The sequence below is a fragment of the Heloderma suspectum genome, chromosome 1 (genome assembly GCF_057233095.1).
Source record: "Heloderma suspectum isolate Gila_16-S chromosome 1, 16-S_ref, whole genome shotgun sequence".
NCBI classification, from domain to species: domain Eukaryota; kingdom Metazoa; phylum Chordata; class Lepidosauria; order Squamata; family Helodermatidae; genus Heloderma; species Heloderma suspectum.
In genome coordinates, this window is record NC_139458.1 from 436,313,205 (window position 1) to 436,329,715 (window position 16,511).

The following is a 16,511-nucleotide window of genomic DNA, read 5'->3' on the forward strand; positions in this document are numbered from 1 at the left end:
GTGAATGACTGGCTATGAAGGTGGTGCCGATGAGAGGGATTTGGATTCTGGGACCACGGGCTATACTTCCTGGAAGATGGGCTGTTGGCTAGGGATGGGTTGCACCTCACAAAGGATGGGAAGAATGTGTTTGGTCGCAGCATGAAGAACTTCATCAGGAGGGCTTTAAACTGAATCCTACGGGGAAGGGAGATGTAATGTTGGGGGTAACAATGGACGTAGGCGCATGCACTGCAACGGACAGAACAGCTCTGATAGCGCCCAATAATAGTCTTCAGACACATGTAGGAAGAAAGCCAGACTATGAAGCACATGGTCTTCGATGTCTATACACTAATGCCCAGAGTATGGGATACAAACAGAATGAACTTGAACTCTTAATACAGGAGGGAAATTATGACTTGATAGGTACAACTGAGACTTGGTGGGATGACTCTCATAACTGGAATACAGCAATTGAAGCATATAACTTGTTCAACAAGAACAGGAGGAACAGAAAGGGAGGTGGGGTTGCACTGTATGTGAAAAATACATATCTCTGCACAGAAATACAGGAGGATGAGCTTGGTAGCCCCATCGAGAGCATCTGGATCAAAATAAATGGAGCAAAGAATAAAAGGAACCTGGTGGTCGCAGTATACTACCGGCCACCCAATCAAGGAGAAGACAAGGATGAAACTTTTGAAAAGCAAATAGCCAATGTTTTAAGGAAGCATGATGTATTAGTAATGGGGGACTTCAACTTTCCTGATATTTGTTGGGAGACAAATTCTGCAAAACATGGCCCCTCCAGGAAATTCCTGACTTGTGGCGGGTAACTTCCTCCTACAGAAAGTAGAGGAAGAAACTAGAGGATTGGCTATCCTTGACTTGATCCTAACCAACAGAGATGACTTAGTGGATAAAGTAGCAGTTACGGGAACACTGGGGGAAAGCGACCATGTTGTACTTGAGTTCTTGGTTCTAATGGAAGCAAAAGTCGAGTGTAGTCAAATGCGTACCCTGGATTTTAGGAAAGCTGATTTTAATAAACTCAGAACAATGATCAGGAAGGTCCCATGGCAAGCGACGCTAACAAGAAAAGGAGTCCAAGATGGGTGGGAGCTTTTAAAAAAGGAAATTCTCAAGGCACAATTACAAACCATTCCAACAAGAAGAAAAGGTGGAGGACAACAGAAGAAGCCAATGTGGTTTCACAAAAAGCTTGGGGATAACCTGAAAACAAAAAAGGACACATATAGAAAGTGGAAAGAAGGCCAAGTAACAAAGGAAGAGTACAGGCAAGTAGCACAGAATTGCAGGGATGGTGTCAGGAAGGCTAAAGCTGAGAACGAGCTGAGGTTAGTGAGGGATGCTAAAAACAACAAAAAGGCTTTCTTCGGCTACGTGCATAGTAAAAGGCAGAAGAAAGAAATGGTGGTTCAGCTATTAAATAAGGATGGCAAAGTGATAACAGATGACAAAGAAAAGGCAGAGGTGCTCAATTCCTACTTTGGCTCAGTCTTCTCCCAAAAGAGGGTCTATGACCCCCCTGGCAAAGGCGAAGTACAGGCTGAAGGGGCAGGTTTGCAGCTTGAGATCGACAGGCATCTGGTCAAGGAACACCGAATTACTTTGAATGAGTTCAGATCTCCAGGGCCAGATGAACTGCATCCTAGAGTAATAAAGGAACTGGCAGAAGAACTCTCAGAACCACTGTCTATTCTCTTTGAGAAATCATGGAGGACAGGGGAAGTGCCAGATGACTGGAGGAGAGCTAATATTGTCCCTATCTTCAAAAAGGGTAAAAAGGAGGAACCTGGGAACTACAGACCAGTCAGTCTGACATCAATCCCTGGGAAAATTCTGGAGCAGACGATAAAGCAATCCATCTGGAAGCACCTTGAAAACAATGCAGTGATTACTTGAAGCCAACATGGATTTGTCAAGAACAAGTCCTGCCAGACGAATCTGATCTCAGTTTTTGATCAAGTCACCTCCCTTGTGGACCATGGGAATGCTGTAGACATCATATACCTCGACTTCAGCAAAGCTTTCGACAAAGTGCCCCATGATCTCCTGATGAGCAAACTAGCTCAAAGTGGGCTAGATGAAACAATGATCCGGTGGATCCACAGTTGGCTACAGAATCGGACTCAAAGAGTGCTTATCAATGGGACCTTCCCAAACTGGAGAGAGGTAACGAGTGGGGTACCGCAGGGCTCAGTCCTGGGCCCAGTACTCTTCAACATTTGTATTAATGACTTGGAGGAGGAGGTGCAGGGAATGCTGATCAAATTTGCAGGTGACACCAAATTGGGTGGGATAGCTAATACTTTGAAAGACAGAAACAAAATTCGAAGTGATCTGGATATACTGGAGTGCTGGGCAGAAAACAACAGAATGACATTGAATAGGGATAAATGCCAAGTTCTGCACCTAGGAAAAAGAAATCAAATGCCCAGTTACAAGATGGGGGATATGTGGCTCAACAACACGACAAGCGAGAAGGATCTTGGAATTGTTGTCGATCACAAGCTGAAGATGAGCCAACAAGGTGATGTGGCTGCAAAAAAGGCCAATGCTCTTTTGGGCTGCATGAATAGAAGTATAGCTTCCAAATCCTTGGAAGTACTAGTTCCCCTCTACTCAGCACTGGTTAGGCCTCATCTGGAGTACTGTGTCCAGTTCTGGGCATCGCACTTTAAGATGGAGGCAGACAAACTGGAGAGGGTTCAGAGGAGGGCAACAAAGATGATCAGGGGACTAGAAACAAAGCCCTATAAAGAGAGACTGAAAGAACTGGGCCTGTTTAGCATGGAGAAGAGAAGACTGAGGGGAGATAAGATAGCGCTCTTCAAGTACTTGAAAGGTTGTCACAGAGAGGAAGGCCAGGATCTCTCCTTGATCATCCCAGAGTGCAGGACACGGAAGAATGGGCTGAAGTTACAGGAAGCCAGATTCCAGCTGAACATCAGGAAAAACTTCCTGACTGTTAGAGCAATACGACAATGGAACCAATTACCTAGGGAGGTGGTGGGCTCTCCCACACTGGAGGTGTTCAAGACGAAGCTGGACAGCCATCTGTCAGGGATGCTTTTACTTGGATTCCTGCATTGAGCAGGGGGTTGGACTCGATGGCCTTGTAGGCCCCTTCCAACCCTACTGTTCTATGATTCTATGATTGCTCCTTCACGGAAGTTTGCAGGCTCTTTACATGATGCCCTCATCATTCAAGGCATCTCCTGCACTAAATGCCCTTTGTTCTATTTTTAAATAGATTGCAGATAATGAGCTCTCAGTAAAAGCGGCAAGAAGAGGAGCGAGATCAATGAAAGATAGTGGAAAACTCAGATATGGGGAGAAGGAGGGGGAAGGGGATGGGGGAAAAGGAAGCACAGGAAAAAGGGAGTCGTCGTGATCCTGTATTTAAAACAGAAGCAGAAAGTCCCATTTTAAGTGCAGGATTTTAGGCTGGTGTAGAGTTGCCCTGGATCTGTATGTATTTTATAAATCTGCATATTTGGGGCAAAGGCACAGGATCTACCAACCTGAGACCTCATTTTTTTAAAATACTGCAGGATTCTAGCCCTCTCTTAATGTTAAAAATAGCTTAGAAAGGAGTGGGGCAGCACTGGCAAAATGCACAGGAATCGGGAGGGCTAGGCAAGGATTCCACGTGATCAGTATGGGAAGAAGAGATTTCAGCAACTTGCATTACTAGTTCTCCTGTGGCTCCTGCTCTGCAGTTCTTACCTATCTCTGACCCCCACACACTACTGCTTACCTTACACCACTATCACCATGCCCTTCTGCCGCTTTCACAGCCCCAGGCTTTACTCTTTCAGAAGGTGGCTGCTACAGCATGCTGAGCTCCAATTCTGTCATGTCCCCACTGGAGTTCAGTGGAATGGCCTTGTTGTCTCAAGACCAAGTGTCCATCTAGTCCAGTTTTCTGCTTCCATCAGAAGCCAGCCCAATGCCTCTGGAAAATTAGAAGCAGGGCTTCCCTTTTTGCTCATCCCCAGACGCTGGTAGTAAGAGGTAGACTGCCCCCAAACATGGAGTTTGAATCCCATCCTGTTTGAGCCCCCTTTATGCCAATTGTCACTGCTCCTCAGTCAACAACCCACACTGCTGATCCTTCCTCAGTTTTAGAACTCTCAGGTGAAGACTCCCATTGCAGAGAACACAAATGGTTGAAAAGCATAAATGGGGCCAACAGTGGCGCTCACACTTTCTCAAGCACAGTGACTAGTCTGTTTAACCTCTGTGGACTCCAGTTCAAAATATATTCATGCCACATCACATTTCCCCAGATATCTGGAGATGGAGATCACTAACCAGCATGAAAGGAACTCTAAATTGGCACCGTGGATTCTTGCAGGGGCAGGGGGGAATAGGAAAGGTTTTGGAGCAGAGAGACAGACAAATCTAATGCTCAGTGCAAAATGTTGACTTCAAAAAGCACCTCTTGACCAACGATGCTGGCCTTAGACACTTCTCAGTCATGTCATACGCAATAATCCAGAGATAAATGGAATGAAAATGAAGCAATGAGGTTTTCTCCCTCCACAAAACAACAATGGCCGGCGGAAGCAGATAAGCTGGTAATGAAGAGCAAAGCTCAAGGAACAAAACAGTGAAGTAGCACTTGTCCTAGTTAATGTTCAGCTGCACTGCGCTATGCCAAGAAAACTAATCACAGCTGAAGTGCCAATAAGTTGGAGACTGAAGCGCTTACCTACTAGGAAGCTCCCTTCAGATTCCATCTGTAATGTTCATGAAACTTGATTTAGCACACCACTGAACAGGTATTTCCAAAGTAGCCCCCCACCCACCCAAAAAATGATGTATGGCATTTGGGTTCCTGAAGTAACAGAAAGCTAGAGGTTGATGTTATTGACTTCTCCACATACAGCTTAAAATGACGTGTCCTGCTATTATTTTCCAGAAAGACAGAAACTTCCACAAACAGGCAGAGGGAAACGTTTTACTCCAGACATTTTAAGTATGTGTGGAAGGAATATTCAGTTCTCAAAACTAGCATCATGAGTTTGAGCAGAACCAACATGGTGTCCTCCAGAAGTGCTGGACTACAGCTCCCATAATTCTTGGCATTGGCCATGCTGGCTGGGGCTTATGGAAGTTGTAGTCCCAAACATCTGGAGGGCACAACGTTGCCTATCCCTGGTCTAATGTATGCAAACTTCATAAAACTGATGAAGAATTTCGTGAAACTTTCACTTCCTTACAGTAACAAAGGTTGAAATGCCTCATTATCTAGTATCATTAACTGCAGATAACAACTTTAGAGCTTTTCCCTGAAGATAGGAGGATGCCTGCTCTAGAATCGGACCACAGGAAACAGAGGTCTTTACCAACCCTGGTAGTGGAGATGTCAGGGAATACACTCAAAATTCTCCACCCCCAAAGCAGTAGTGTGACACTTGAGCTAGGGCTCCTTCCAAAATCAGATGTTTTGTGTAAATCCCAGTAGAAAATGGCAAGTTTTATATATACATAATTTGTAAAAATTAAGCTAGCTCTCTCCAGTAGAAAGCAGTGATGAATACAGATGATTAGAATCTCAAGACACTTTCACAAGTACTAACAGGAACATCTTTTTGTCTCTAACACATTTATATTTAATGTGGAACAGGAATAACATGGGAAACAGCTATTTTATTCTCCACAATAATCCCTATGAGTGCAACAACAACAGCACACACACTTGTATTCCTACAAACATGCATAGTCAAGCATGCATTATCAGTTGCCACTCAGCAAATCTAAACATGGTACATTGTGGGCTCCAGGAAATGCGCAGAGGATACACAAGTGTCCCTTGCAAAAGTCCCTTCCCTCACTCTCAGCACCAGGGCTGCCTCCAGTTGCACAGACCAACCACTTCCTTGGGATGCTTAGCACAGCCTTTCTCCCCTGGCAAGCTGCCAAGATAGACGCCACTGGCTACTCGTTTTGTCTTTTGCAAGAGCTGCTGATGCCACAAGGGCAGCATGCTACTGAGAGAGAGAAACATGGGGCAACTGCTTCCACCTTCCAAGTGAGGAGGGACCCCGGGGCAGACCTTGAGCTGCTGGCCAGGCACCATTTCTTATGCTCCTGACCGCTAGCAATTCAGTCAGAGTGGGAGGGCATGAAATGAGAGGGGCACCACTCTCTCTTGCTGGAACGCTGGCAAGAGCACAGAAAATCAAAGGAGTTTTACGAAATATACATTATTTCTATGCCGATATAGCAGTTCCTGGCTTCTCTTGCCCCACCCCCTGACAACAGGATGCTGGGCAGTGTAGAGTTATGCCCAACAGCAGTGGGCTGGATTTTGCTCTGCTTAGGTTGACTCTTCCTGCAATACGTGACCCTGCATACTTGTCAGATTAGTCAGGAGATACTGAGCATTTCTGCATGAGGCTTTTATTGCACACTCATGTCTGGTCATTCATGTAAATTTGCGGGTCCTTTACACGACATCATCAACTTCCAGGGTGTCTCCCATGCTTTCTGACATTTAACCCGGGTTTTAAAGAACAGAGATAACCCAATAAGGAACGTTAATTCACTAGTTGTGTAATTACGCCGTTCCACTATACAACATTGCCATCTAGTGGCTGTATAATGAAACATATAGAACTTGCAGACAAACGAAGTCCTTGAATCAAAGCATGTGTCTGCCTGTGTAAAGGAGCCAATCTTAATCTCACAAAGAATCCAGAAACAAAAGCCCAGCTAAGTTGCGGAATAAACAGCCTGGTGTAGAGAAGCCCATTTTTGTGGCAGACACTTCCCAACAGTCCACGCCTCCTCTGGTCTGGATTATGCAGTTTGACCTGCAGAGAGGCTGGTGGGTGAGATGACAAATGGTCTTGCTGCTGGATGGGGATGAACTGCCACTTCCTGTGATTTTGAAACTATACACTTCCATGTACATTTATGACTATGGTGTGGTGTAATAAATACTGTGCCAGACCAGGGATTGAGGGCAGCAGTGTTCAAATCCCTAGTTAGCCATGAAGTCCATTGGGTAGCCTTTGTCCGGTCACTATCTCTCAGATGAACCTACCTCACAGGGTTGTTGTGAGGATAAAATGGCAGGCAGGGGGGAGAAATTTGTATCCAGCTTTGAGGAAAGATGGGATATAAATATGAATGAATGAATATAAGAATCTCTTAAGAATGTAGGAACCTCTATCAAACACAACTAAAGCCTATTTTTCTATGTAAAAGGAAAAATGGGAGAAATTATTTGACTTCTGCAGAAAGGATTATAAATGATTTGTTGTTTATTCGTTCAGTCGCTTCCGACTCTTCGTGACTTCATGGACCAGCCCACGCCAGAGCTTCCTGTCGGCCGTCACCACCCCCAGCTCCCCCAAGGACGAGTCCATCACCTCCAGAATATCATCCATCCATCTTGCCCTTGGTCAGCCCCTCTTCCTTTGGCCTTCCACTTTCCCTAGCATCAGCATCTTCTCCAGGGTCTCCTGTCTTCTCAGGATGTGGCCAAAGTACTTCAGTTTTGCCTTTGATACCATTCCCTCAAGTGAGCAGTCTGGCTTTATTTCCTGGAGGATGGACCGGTTTGCTCTTCTTGCAGTCCAAGGCACTCGCAGAATTTTCCTCCAGCACCACAGTTCAAAAGCATCTATCTTCCTTTGCTCAGCCTTCCTTATGGTCCAGCTCTCACAGCCATAGGTTACTACGGGGAATACTATTGCTTCAACTACGCGGACCTTTGTTGTCAGTGTAATGTCTCTGCTCTTAACTATTTTATCAAGATTTGTCATTGCTCTCCTCCCAAGAAGTAAACTTGTGTCGTCGATCACAAGCTGAATATGAGCCAACAATGTGATGTGGCTGCAAAAAAGGCAAATGCTATTTTGGGCTGCATTAATAGAAGCATCGCTTCCAAATCCCAGGAAGTACTAGTTCCCCTCTACTCAGCACTGGTTAGGCCTCATCTGGAGTACTGTGTCCAGTTCTGGGCACCACACTTTAAGAAGGATGCAGACAAGCTGGAGAGGGTTCAAAGGAGGGCAACAAAGATGATCAGGGGACTGGAAACAAAGCCCTATGAAGAGAGACTGAAAGAACTGGGCATGTTTAGCCTTGAGAAGAGAAGACTGAGGGGAGATATGATAGCACTCTTCAAGTACTTGAAAGGTTGTCACAGAGAAGAAGGCCAGGATCTCTTCTTGATCATCCCAGAGTGCAGGACACGGAATAATGGGCTCAAGTTACAGGAAGCCAGATTCCGGCTGAACATCAGGAAAAACTTCCTGAGTGTCAGAGCAATACGGCAATGGAACCAATTACCTGGGGAGGTGGTGGGCTCTCCCACACTGGAGGCCTTTAAGACGAGGCTGGACAGCCATTTGTCAGGGATGCTCTGACTTGGATTCCTGCATTGAGCAGGGGGTTGGACTCGATGGCCTTGTAGGCCCCTTCCAACCCTACTATTCTATGATTCTATGATTCTAAACGTCTTCTGATTTCCTGGCTGCAGTCAGTGTCTGCAGTAATCTTTGCGCCTAGAAAGACAAAGTCTGTCACTGCCTCCACGTTTTCTCCCTCTATTTGCCAGTTATCAATCAAGCTGGTTGCCATAATCTTGGGTTTTTTGAGGTTTAACTGCAACCCAGCTTTTGCACTTTCTTCTTTCACCTTCGTCATGAGGTTCCTCAGCTCCACCTTGCTTTCAGCCATCAAAGTGGTATCATCTGCATATCGGAGATCGTTAATGTTTCTTCCAGCAATTTTAACTCCAGCCTTGGCGTCATCAAGCCCAGCACGTCGCATGATGTGTTCTGCGTACAGGTTGAATAGGTAGGGTGAGAGTATACAACCCTGCCGTACGCCTTTCCCAATCTTAAACCAGTCCGTTGTTCCATGGTATGTTCTTACCATTGCTACTTATTCGTTATACAGATTCCTCAGGAGGCAGACAAGATGACTTGGTATCCCCATACCACCAAGAACTTGCCACAATTTGTGATGATCCACACAGTCAAAGGCTTTAGAATAGTCAATAAAACAGAAATAGATGTTTTTCTGAAACTCCCTGGCTTTCTCCATTATCCCGCGGATATTGGCAATTTGGTCTCGAGTTCCTCTGCCTTTTCTAAACCCAGCTTGTACATCTGGCAATTCTCGTTCCATGAATTGCTGGAGTCTACCTTGCAAGATCTTGAGCATTACTTTACTGGCATGTGAAATAAGTGCCACTGTTCGATAGTTTGAACATTCTTTGGTGCTTCCCTTTTTTGGTATGGGGATATAAGTTGATTTTTTCCGATCTGTTGGCCATTCTTGTGTTTTCCAAATTTGCTGGCATATGGCATGCATCACCTTGACAGCATCATCTTGCAAGAGTTTAAACAGTTCAGCTGGGATATTGTCATCTCCTGCTGCCTTGTTATTAGCAATGCTTCTTAAGGCCCATTCATCCTCACTCTTCAGGATGTCTGGCTCTAGCTCACTGACCGCACCGTCAAATCTATCCCTGGTATTATTATCCTTCCTATACAGATCTTCCGTATATTCTTGCCACCTTTTCTTGCTCTCTTCTGCTTCTGTTAGGTCCTTGCCATCTTTGTTTTTGATCATACCCATTTTTGCCTGGAATTTACCTCCGATGTTTCTAATTTTCTGGAAGAGGTCTCTTGTCCTTCCTATTCTATTCTCTTCTTCCACTTCCGCGCATTGCTTGTTTAAAAATAATTCCTTATCTCTTCTGGCTAACCTCTGGAATTTTGCATTTAATTGGGCATATCTCCCCCTATCACTGTTGCCTTTTGCTTCCTTCTTTCTTGGGCTACTTCCAGTGTCTCAGCAGACAGCCATCTTGCCTTCTTGGTTTTCTTTTTCTTTGGGACGTTTTTTGTTGCCGCCTCCTGAACATTGTTGCGAACTTCTGTCCATAGTTCTTCCGGGACCCTATCTACTAAATCTAGTCCCTTCAATCTAGTCTTCACCTCCACTGCATATTCATGAGGAATATTAGTGAGCTCATATCTAACTGATCTGTGGGTCTTCCCTATTCTCTTGAGTCTGATCCTAAGTTGTACAATAATAAATGATGATACAATAGGTTATATAATGTATCTATTATTGTGGCACATTATGAATATTTATCAAGCAGTGTGAACGTTTAATTTCCATCTCATGGAGAAACGCTGTTTTGCCCAGTTAATTACTATTCTTGCTTTCAGAACGTGGTGGGCACTTGTTCACTTCTAACTCTGTTGGGGATTGTGGCCCTTGTCTTCAAGTAAGTGGATCGGGCTATTAGTCCAGATGGCTATTCCAGGATCAGAGGCAGTATGCCTCTGAATGCCAGTTGCTGGGGAACATGACTTGGAGGCTGCCACTGCACTCATGTCCTGCTCTGGGGTTTCCACAGGCATCTGGCTGGCCCGTGTGAACAAAATTCTGGACTAGACAGGCCTTTGCTCTGATCCAGCACAGCCCTTCTTCTGTTCTTATGGTCTTGCAGCCAAATGGAAATCCATTAATTTCACAATTGCCATGCTGGTCTCTAAGCAGATACAATTATGAAATGCAAAAAAACAGGAGAGCTGAAAGACCAAACCTTCTGGCTGCAAACCAACATGTTCGATTGTTATAGCAACCAATTAGTATGAGCTCTTTTTACCAATAGTGTTTTTAACAAAATAAACCTGGTGGTGATGATGATGATGATTAGGATGAACTCTTGTTCAGGAAACACATGAATTACAAAACGGGAAACATTATTTAAATCAAAGGTTTTAAACTGGTCTTGTTCTAGGCAACTTAAATCACTGATTTAAATTGCTTTAATTTAAATCAACCCACCCTGTATGCAGCCCCTCTTACCCACTCAGCAGTATTTGGATGAAACTGAAATTAAATAAAATAAAATGAGGAATTGCTGTTCATATTAACATTCTAGCACTTGGTGGAAATTTCCCTAGCACCGTAGAAGTAAAGGTTATCTAGTTACAGCTGAAAGATCCCTCAATAATTCTAAGCATCCAGATTTAAAGTGGAGGCAATGCTATTTTTATTTATTTATTTATTTATTTCATTTCTATACCGCCCAATAGCCGAAGCTCTCTATGGTGCTATGACGGCTGTCATCCTCTTAAAGACAGAGGACCATTTCACACATTACATCTCAACAGACAGCTGAGGACAATAAGCACACCTGTCTAAGGAAATGCTTGCTGCATTACCCTTTAAGTCCACATGCCTAACGTCTGAAGCCTGTGCCTAAACATGCAATGTGTGAAGGGGCTGAGAACTGGCTTCTCAAATGCAGCACCCTCCCCTCCCTCAATCCACACAAAGGAATGTGTCCAACTGTCCACCCAGGGCCAGTTCTGGGCAAAGTACCCTCTGGTGAGGCCTGTCCTGGCTTACCCGGTAGTAAGCAGCAGCGGCGGCAGCGCTTTGACCAGCACCGTCATGGCCACCATTTACGTTTTCCACAAGGCCCCCAACATAACGGCACTCCCTGCCGCCTGGCGCGGCTCAGTGTGTCAGGCTTGGTGGTGGCGGAGAAATTAAGAGGGATCCCAGGACAAGCATCTCTCGGGCATCCTGCTCGGATGCTGGGCCCTTGCAGCTGACTTAGGATGCAGGTGTTGTGTCCAAGGCATGAAATAATGGAGGAGAGAACAATCCACACAACAGAGGACTCAGAGGCACTGCAGTGCCTGGATAAAATACAGCAGAGGTTACCACTGGCGGCTGTCCCAAGGGCAGAATCAGTTGCAATCATGGCAGAAGCAGATGTAATTCTGTAAATGCAATCCCAAGATTAGAAGACAGACCCCTTCCAGGCAAAAAGTTCTTGCAGCCTCCCAAAGAGCACTCCTAAAAAATTTATGTCATTACAACTTCACACTAAGTTGCAAGAACAACAGACCCTTTTTCACGGGCCCGTTCAAAACACAAATGGAAGGTCAGAGTCCTATCCAGAGACCTGGAAGAAATGTCAGCCAGATGCACTAGACTGGCTGGCTGGTATCATTTGACTTCCTCGGCTGGGCAACTTATGAGAAGCTGTGTGTATGTCTCAGCTGGAATTGCCTGGAGTTCCTCCTCTAACCAGCAGCCCTGGGGGAACAGGGAGCCCAGCCTGAGCTCTGCTGATCCTACTGTCCTTGTAGTAGGATAGAACTGTTTGCTACCTTGCTAAACGGATATTTGCAGAGGTAATGTCAATACGAACGCAGGGGAAGCATCTGTAGGAGAACTGGCTAAGGCTAAGGGGGGTTGTGCTGAGCTCTTGCTGTGCCCCCTGGCTCCACCTGCAAATCCCACCCACCTAAGGGGAAGGGGCTTAGGAAAGGAGAATAAGCAGTAGGGGAAGGGTTGAGTCCCCACTCCCATCTGCCAGTTCTTCCCTGCAAATGTCTCTCACCACATTAGGGTTACAAGACAAACAGGAGGTGGGCAATCTTGTGCTCTCCTTGAACCTGATTCTTCTACCCCCAGGGGTAAAGCTACATGTTATATGTGATTGCCCCTGATGTCACTCACCATATATTAGGAAAAGGAAAAGATAGACAAGGAAGGAAAGTGTGCTCCCAACAATAGTAGTGGAATAAACCATGGTGCTTGCTTTGGGATGAGGCGATTTTAAGCAAAGAAGCATCTGGGGAGGGAATAGGATGGGGTGTTTCACCCTTTCTCGGCTGGCCATTTTCCCATTCTAAATCCACCCCTGCAAAGCAGATTCCCCTCAGCTTTGCAGGATCCAGACACATGTTTGCAAGGGTAAACATGTATCTGAAACCTTACAGAGGGAAAAACAGGGGTTTCACGGGGGGCCAGGAGGGAGGGGCAGTAAGGGAAGCATTAAGCATCCCTCCCTCCTGCCATTACTTAAAATCAATCCTTCCCGAGGCTGTTTTTCTTTACAAAAAGCAATCAGAGGGGCTTTATTGCAAATATTTGTGGATAACATCCCTCAGCCCAATGCTTCTCAAACTTCTTGAACTTGCCCTCAACTCGCTCTGCCCATGGCTCTCCCTATCCCATATCCAATACCCTGTTCTACAGGTCACCGAGCGGAGATTCACATTGTGCAGTTGCATGTGAGAAGCACTGGGCTGGGACACTAATTCAGCAACAGCTTTAGAAGAAGCCTAGATCAGAACATCTCAGATCCCCTCCCTAAACCACACACAGGGGAATTATCATTGGAACAAGGCGGCACCTCTCACCGAGCTCTCCTTTGAAAAATCAGGTTGGTATTACGGAGCAGTGAGGATCCTGTTATCCCATTGGTCCATTGTGGATCAGTAAGAGGATCTCGTGCCGCAGAGGGCTTTGAATCCACTTATACCTTGGCTGGTGGTGGGAGGAAGGCTCCAACGGCCTTAGGATCCTATCTTTCCCTAGAAATTCATATAGCCACTTCAGTTGTCCTGGGCCCTCTGCAATGCACCATTTACGAACCATGCCCTAAAACTGTAGCTTCACATGCACCGGAAACCAACAACAAAAGACCAAAGGGCCTGCAGATTTACCTTGCTCAAGTCTCTTCATCTGCTGAATCTGATCCACGGTTTTCTTCAGAATCTTGCATTTATCAGGTTTGACGCTCAGGCTGTCAATCTCTCCGATATTGGCTGAAAGCAGCTCCGCCAGCTCTTCTAGGTATTTGTTCTCTTGCTCCCTGCGCCGTTTCTCATTGCTGTTATAGAAAATAATTTTCAGTTACTGAACTTCTCCATGATCAAAGTCTATGCATGCATCACTCCAAAACCAACACCAAGGATAGCTCACAACAAGTACTTGAGTTTCCTGAATGTTTGTGGGTGCTTTGTGAACATACCCTGAGCAGTAACACCCAGTCCTTTCAAACATTAAACAGGTATAGATCTGGTGTGAACAGGGATGTATGAGAAGTTCAAAACATGAGAGCATGTCCCGTTCAAAGCCCTGAGCATGTCTCTGCCGAAAATATTCACAAATTGTCAAACATGTGCTTGTATTCATCTTGTTCCTGATTCTCAGTTGAATTTGCGCAAATTTCCCCAGTAAACTAAATCAGCCTTGCTTTAGTCTATGGAGGAAATCTGCACACATTTAGAGAGATTTGTGCAAATCTCCCATTTGATCGCTGCTTGATTTGTGCAAGTTTCCTGTTTGCACAAAGCAAGCAGTGATCGCAAACGCGAACGGGTATTGGTCACAAGATGAGCAGCAAGACAATGTTCAGAGAATCCTAGAGATCTCAAACATTGCTTGTTTACTTGTCTCTAGATGTGAGGTTCCAGTTATCAGCTCTTCAAGATAATCTCATCCAACTCCCTCCATATCATAGCTTTGTTCCATTATAGTCACCAGCAAAATAACTTGACCAGACTAGTGTCACCAAACATTTGATATTTTGCAGCACACTTGTTTTTCTGGATTAGATATAATCTGTGCTACATATATATAATCAGCTAGAAATAAAATGTAATAATGAAGGCTTTACTACATATTTCTGTGAATCTACTCGTACCAGTACAATTCTCCAACTGCTGCTCAATGAAAGGTTGGTCAGCTACCTGTTTCATGCAGTCTTAATCATGAGGATAGATCTTCAGAAGGATCACGGGTGCATATATTCTGTTCTTGAAAGTTTGCCTTTCATGCTCATTGACATGCAGATGTCAAGATGATGTACACTTTCTATTATTACACGTTCTGATTAGCAGTTCATCTTTGTACCACAGATGATGTGTATTTTCACATTTGTTAATGCTTGTATTATCTTACCAAGTATTTATAATACATTAATGATCACATCCTGTATTTTTTGTGCTTGAGATTTTATTGGTAATTGTTATGTCGGTCTTGAGAAGTAGTGCTTTTTGATGTTTGCACAGAACTATGCAAGAGAATCTCTCACTGGTCTGGGCTCCTTCACCAGATGATTGGAGGAGGGTTAATGTTGTCCCTATCTTCAAAAAGGGCAAAAAAGAGGAACCTGGGAACTACAGACCAGTCAGTCTGACATCAATCCCTGGGAAAATTCTGGAGCAGATTAGAAAGCAATCCATCTGGAAGCACCTTGAAAACAATGCAGTGATTACTCAAAGCCAGCATGGATTTGTCAAAAACAAATCCTGCCAGACTAACCTGACCTCATTTTTTGATCAAGTGACCTCCCTCATGGACTGTGGGAATGCTGTGGACATAATATACCTCGACTTCAGCAAAGCTTTCGACAAAGTGCCCTATGACATCCTGATAAGCAAACTAGCTCAAAGTGGGCTAGATGAAACAACTCTCAGGTGGATCCACAGTTGGCTATAGAATCGGACTCAAAGAGTGCTTATCAATGGGATCTTCTCAAACTGGGGAGAGGTAATGAGCGGGGTACCACAGGGCTCAGTCCTGGGCCCAGTGCTCTTCAACATTTGTATTAATGACTTGGAGGAGGAGGTGCAGGGAACGCTGATAAAATTTGCAGATGACACAAAATTGGGCGGGATAGCTAAGACCCTGGAAGAGAGAAACATAATTCAAAGTGATCTTGATAGGCTGGAGTGCTGGGATGAAAACAACAGAATGACATTTAATAGGGATAAAGGCCAAGTTCTGCACCTAGGAAAAAGAAACCAAATGCAGTTACAAGATGGGGGATACTTGGCTCAACAATACTACAAGCGAGAAGGATCTTGGAATTGTTGTAGATCATAAGCTGAATATGAGCCAACAATGGGATGTAGCTGAAAAAAGGCAAATGCTCTTTTGGGCTGCATTAATAGAAGTATAGCTTCCAAATCACGTGAAGTAGTAGTTCTACTCAGCACTGGTTAGGCCACATCTGGGCACCGCACTTTAAGAAGGATGCAAACAAACTGGAGAGGGTTCAGAGGTGGGCAAGGAAGATGATCAGGGGACTGGAAACAAAGCCCTATGAGGAGAGACTGAAAGAATTGGGCATGTTTAGCCTTGAGAAGAGAAGACTGAGAGGAGATAGGATAGCGCTCTTCAAGTACTTGAAATGTTGTCACAGAGAGGAAGGCCAGCATCTCTTCTCGATCATCCCAGAGTGCAGGACACGGAAGAATGGGCTCAACTTACAGGAAGCCAGATTCCGGTTGAACATCTGGAAAAACCTCCTGACTGTTACAGCAATACAACAATGGAACCCGTGACCTAGGGAGGTAGTGGGCTCTCCCACACTGGAGGCATTCAAGATAAAGCTGGACGGCTATCTGTCAGGGATGCTTTGACTTAGATTCCAGCATTGAGCAGGGGGTTGGACTCGATGGCCTTATAGGCCCCTTCTAACCCTACTATTCTATGATTCTATAATTTTCTCTTTTTTTGGACACACCCTGCCCCCAGCCATCCATATGACTGTTAATGCGGAACAGCCACTCAGCTGATCAAGTTATAAGTACCAGCAACTGATCAAGTTACAAAGCCAGTAAAAGAAAAAAGAAATTGGTGAGTTGCGAAAGGGGATAAATTGTGAGGGCAACATGCCAAGAAATGGAGTTAATAAGCTAAAAGGC

At 44.9% G+C, this 16,511-nt stretch overlaps 1 protein-coding gene across 15 annotated transcripts in view; it reads right to left on the reverse strand.

Annotated features, from left to right (window-relative positions):
• The window catches only part of NCOA1 (nuclear receptor coactivator 1), a 406,595-nt gene that overhangs the window by 105,029 nt on the left and 285,055 nt on the right, over positions 1-16,511 (reverse strand). For all 15 annotated transcript variants that reach the window (XM_084829475.1, XM_084829481.1, XM_084829477.1 and 12 more), the window contains one exon: positions 13,521-13,687. In XM_084829475.1, the coding sequence (XP_084685601.1) occupies positions 13,521-13,687 (167 nt within the window). The remainder of the gene's footprint in view (positions 1-13,520; positions 13,688-16,511) is intronic.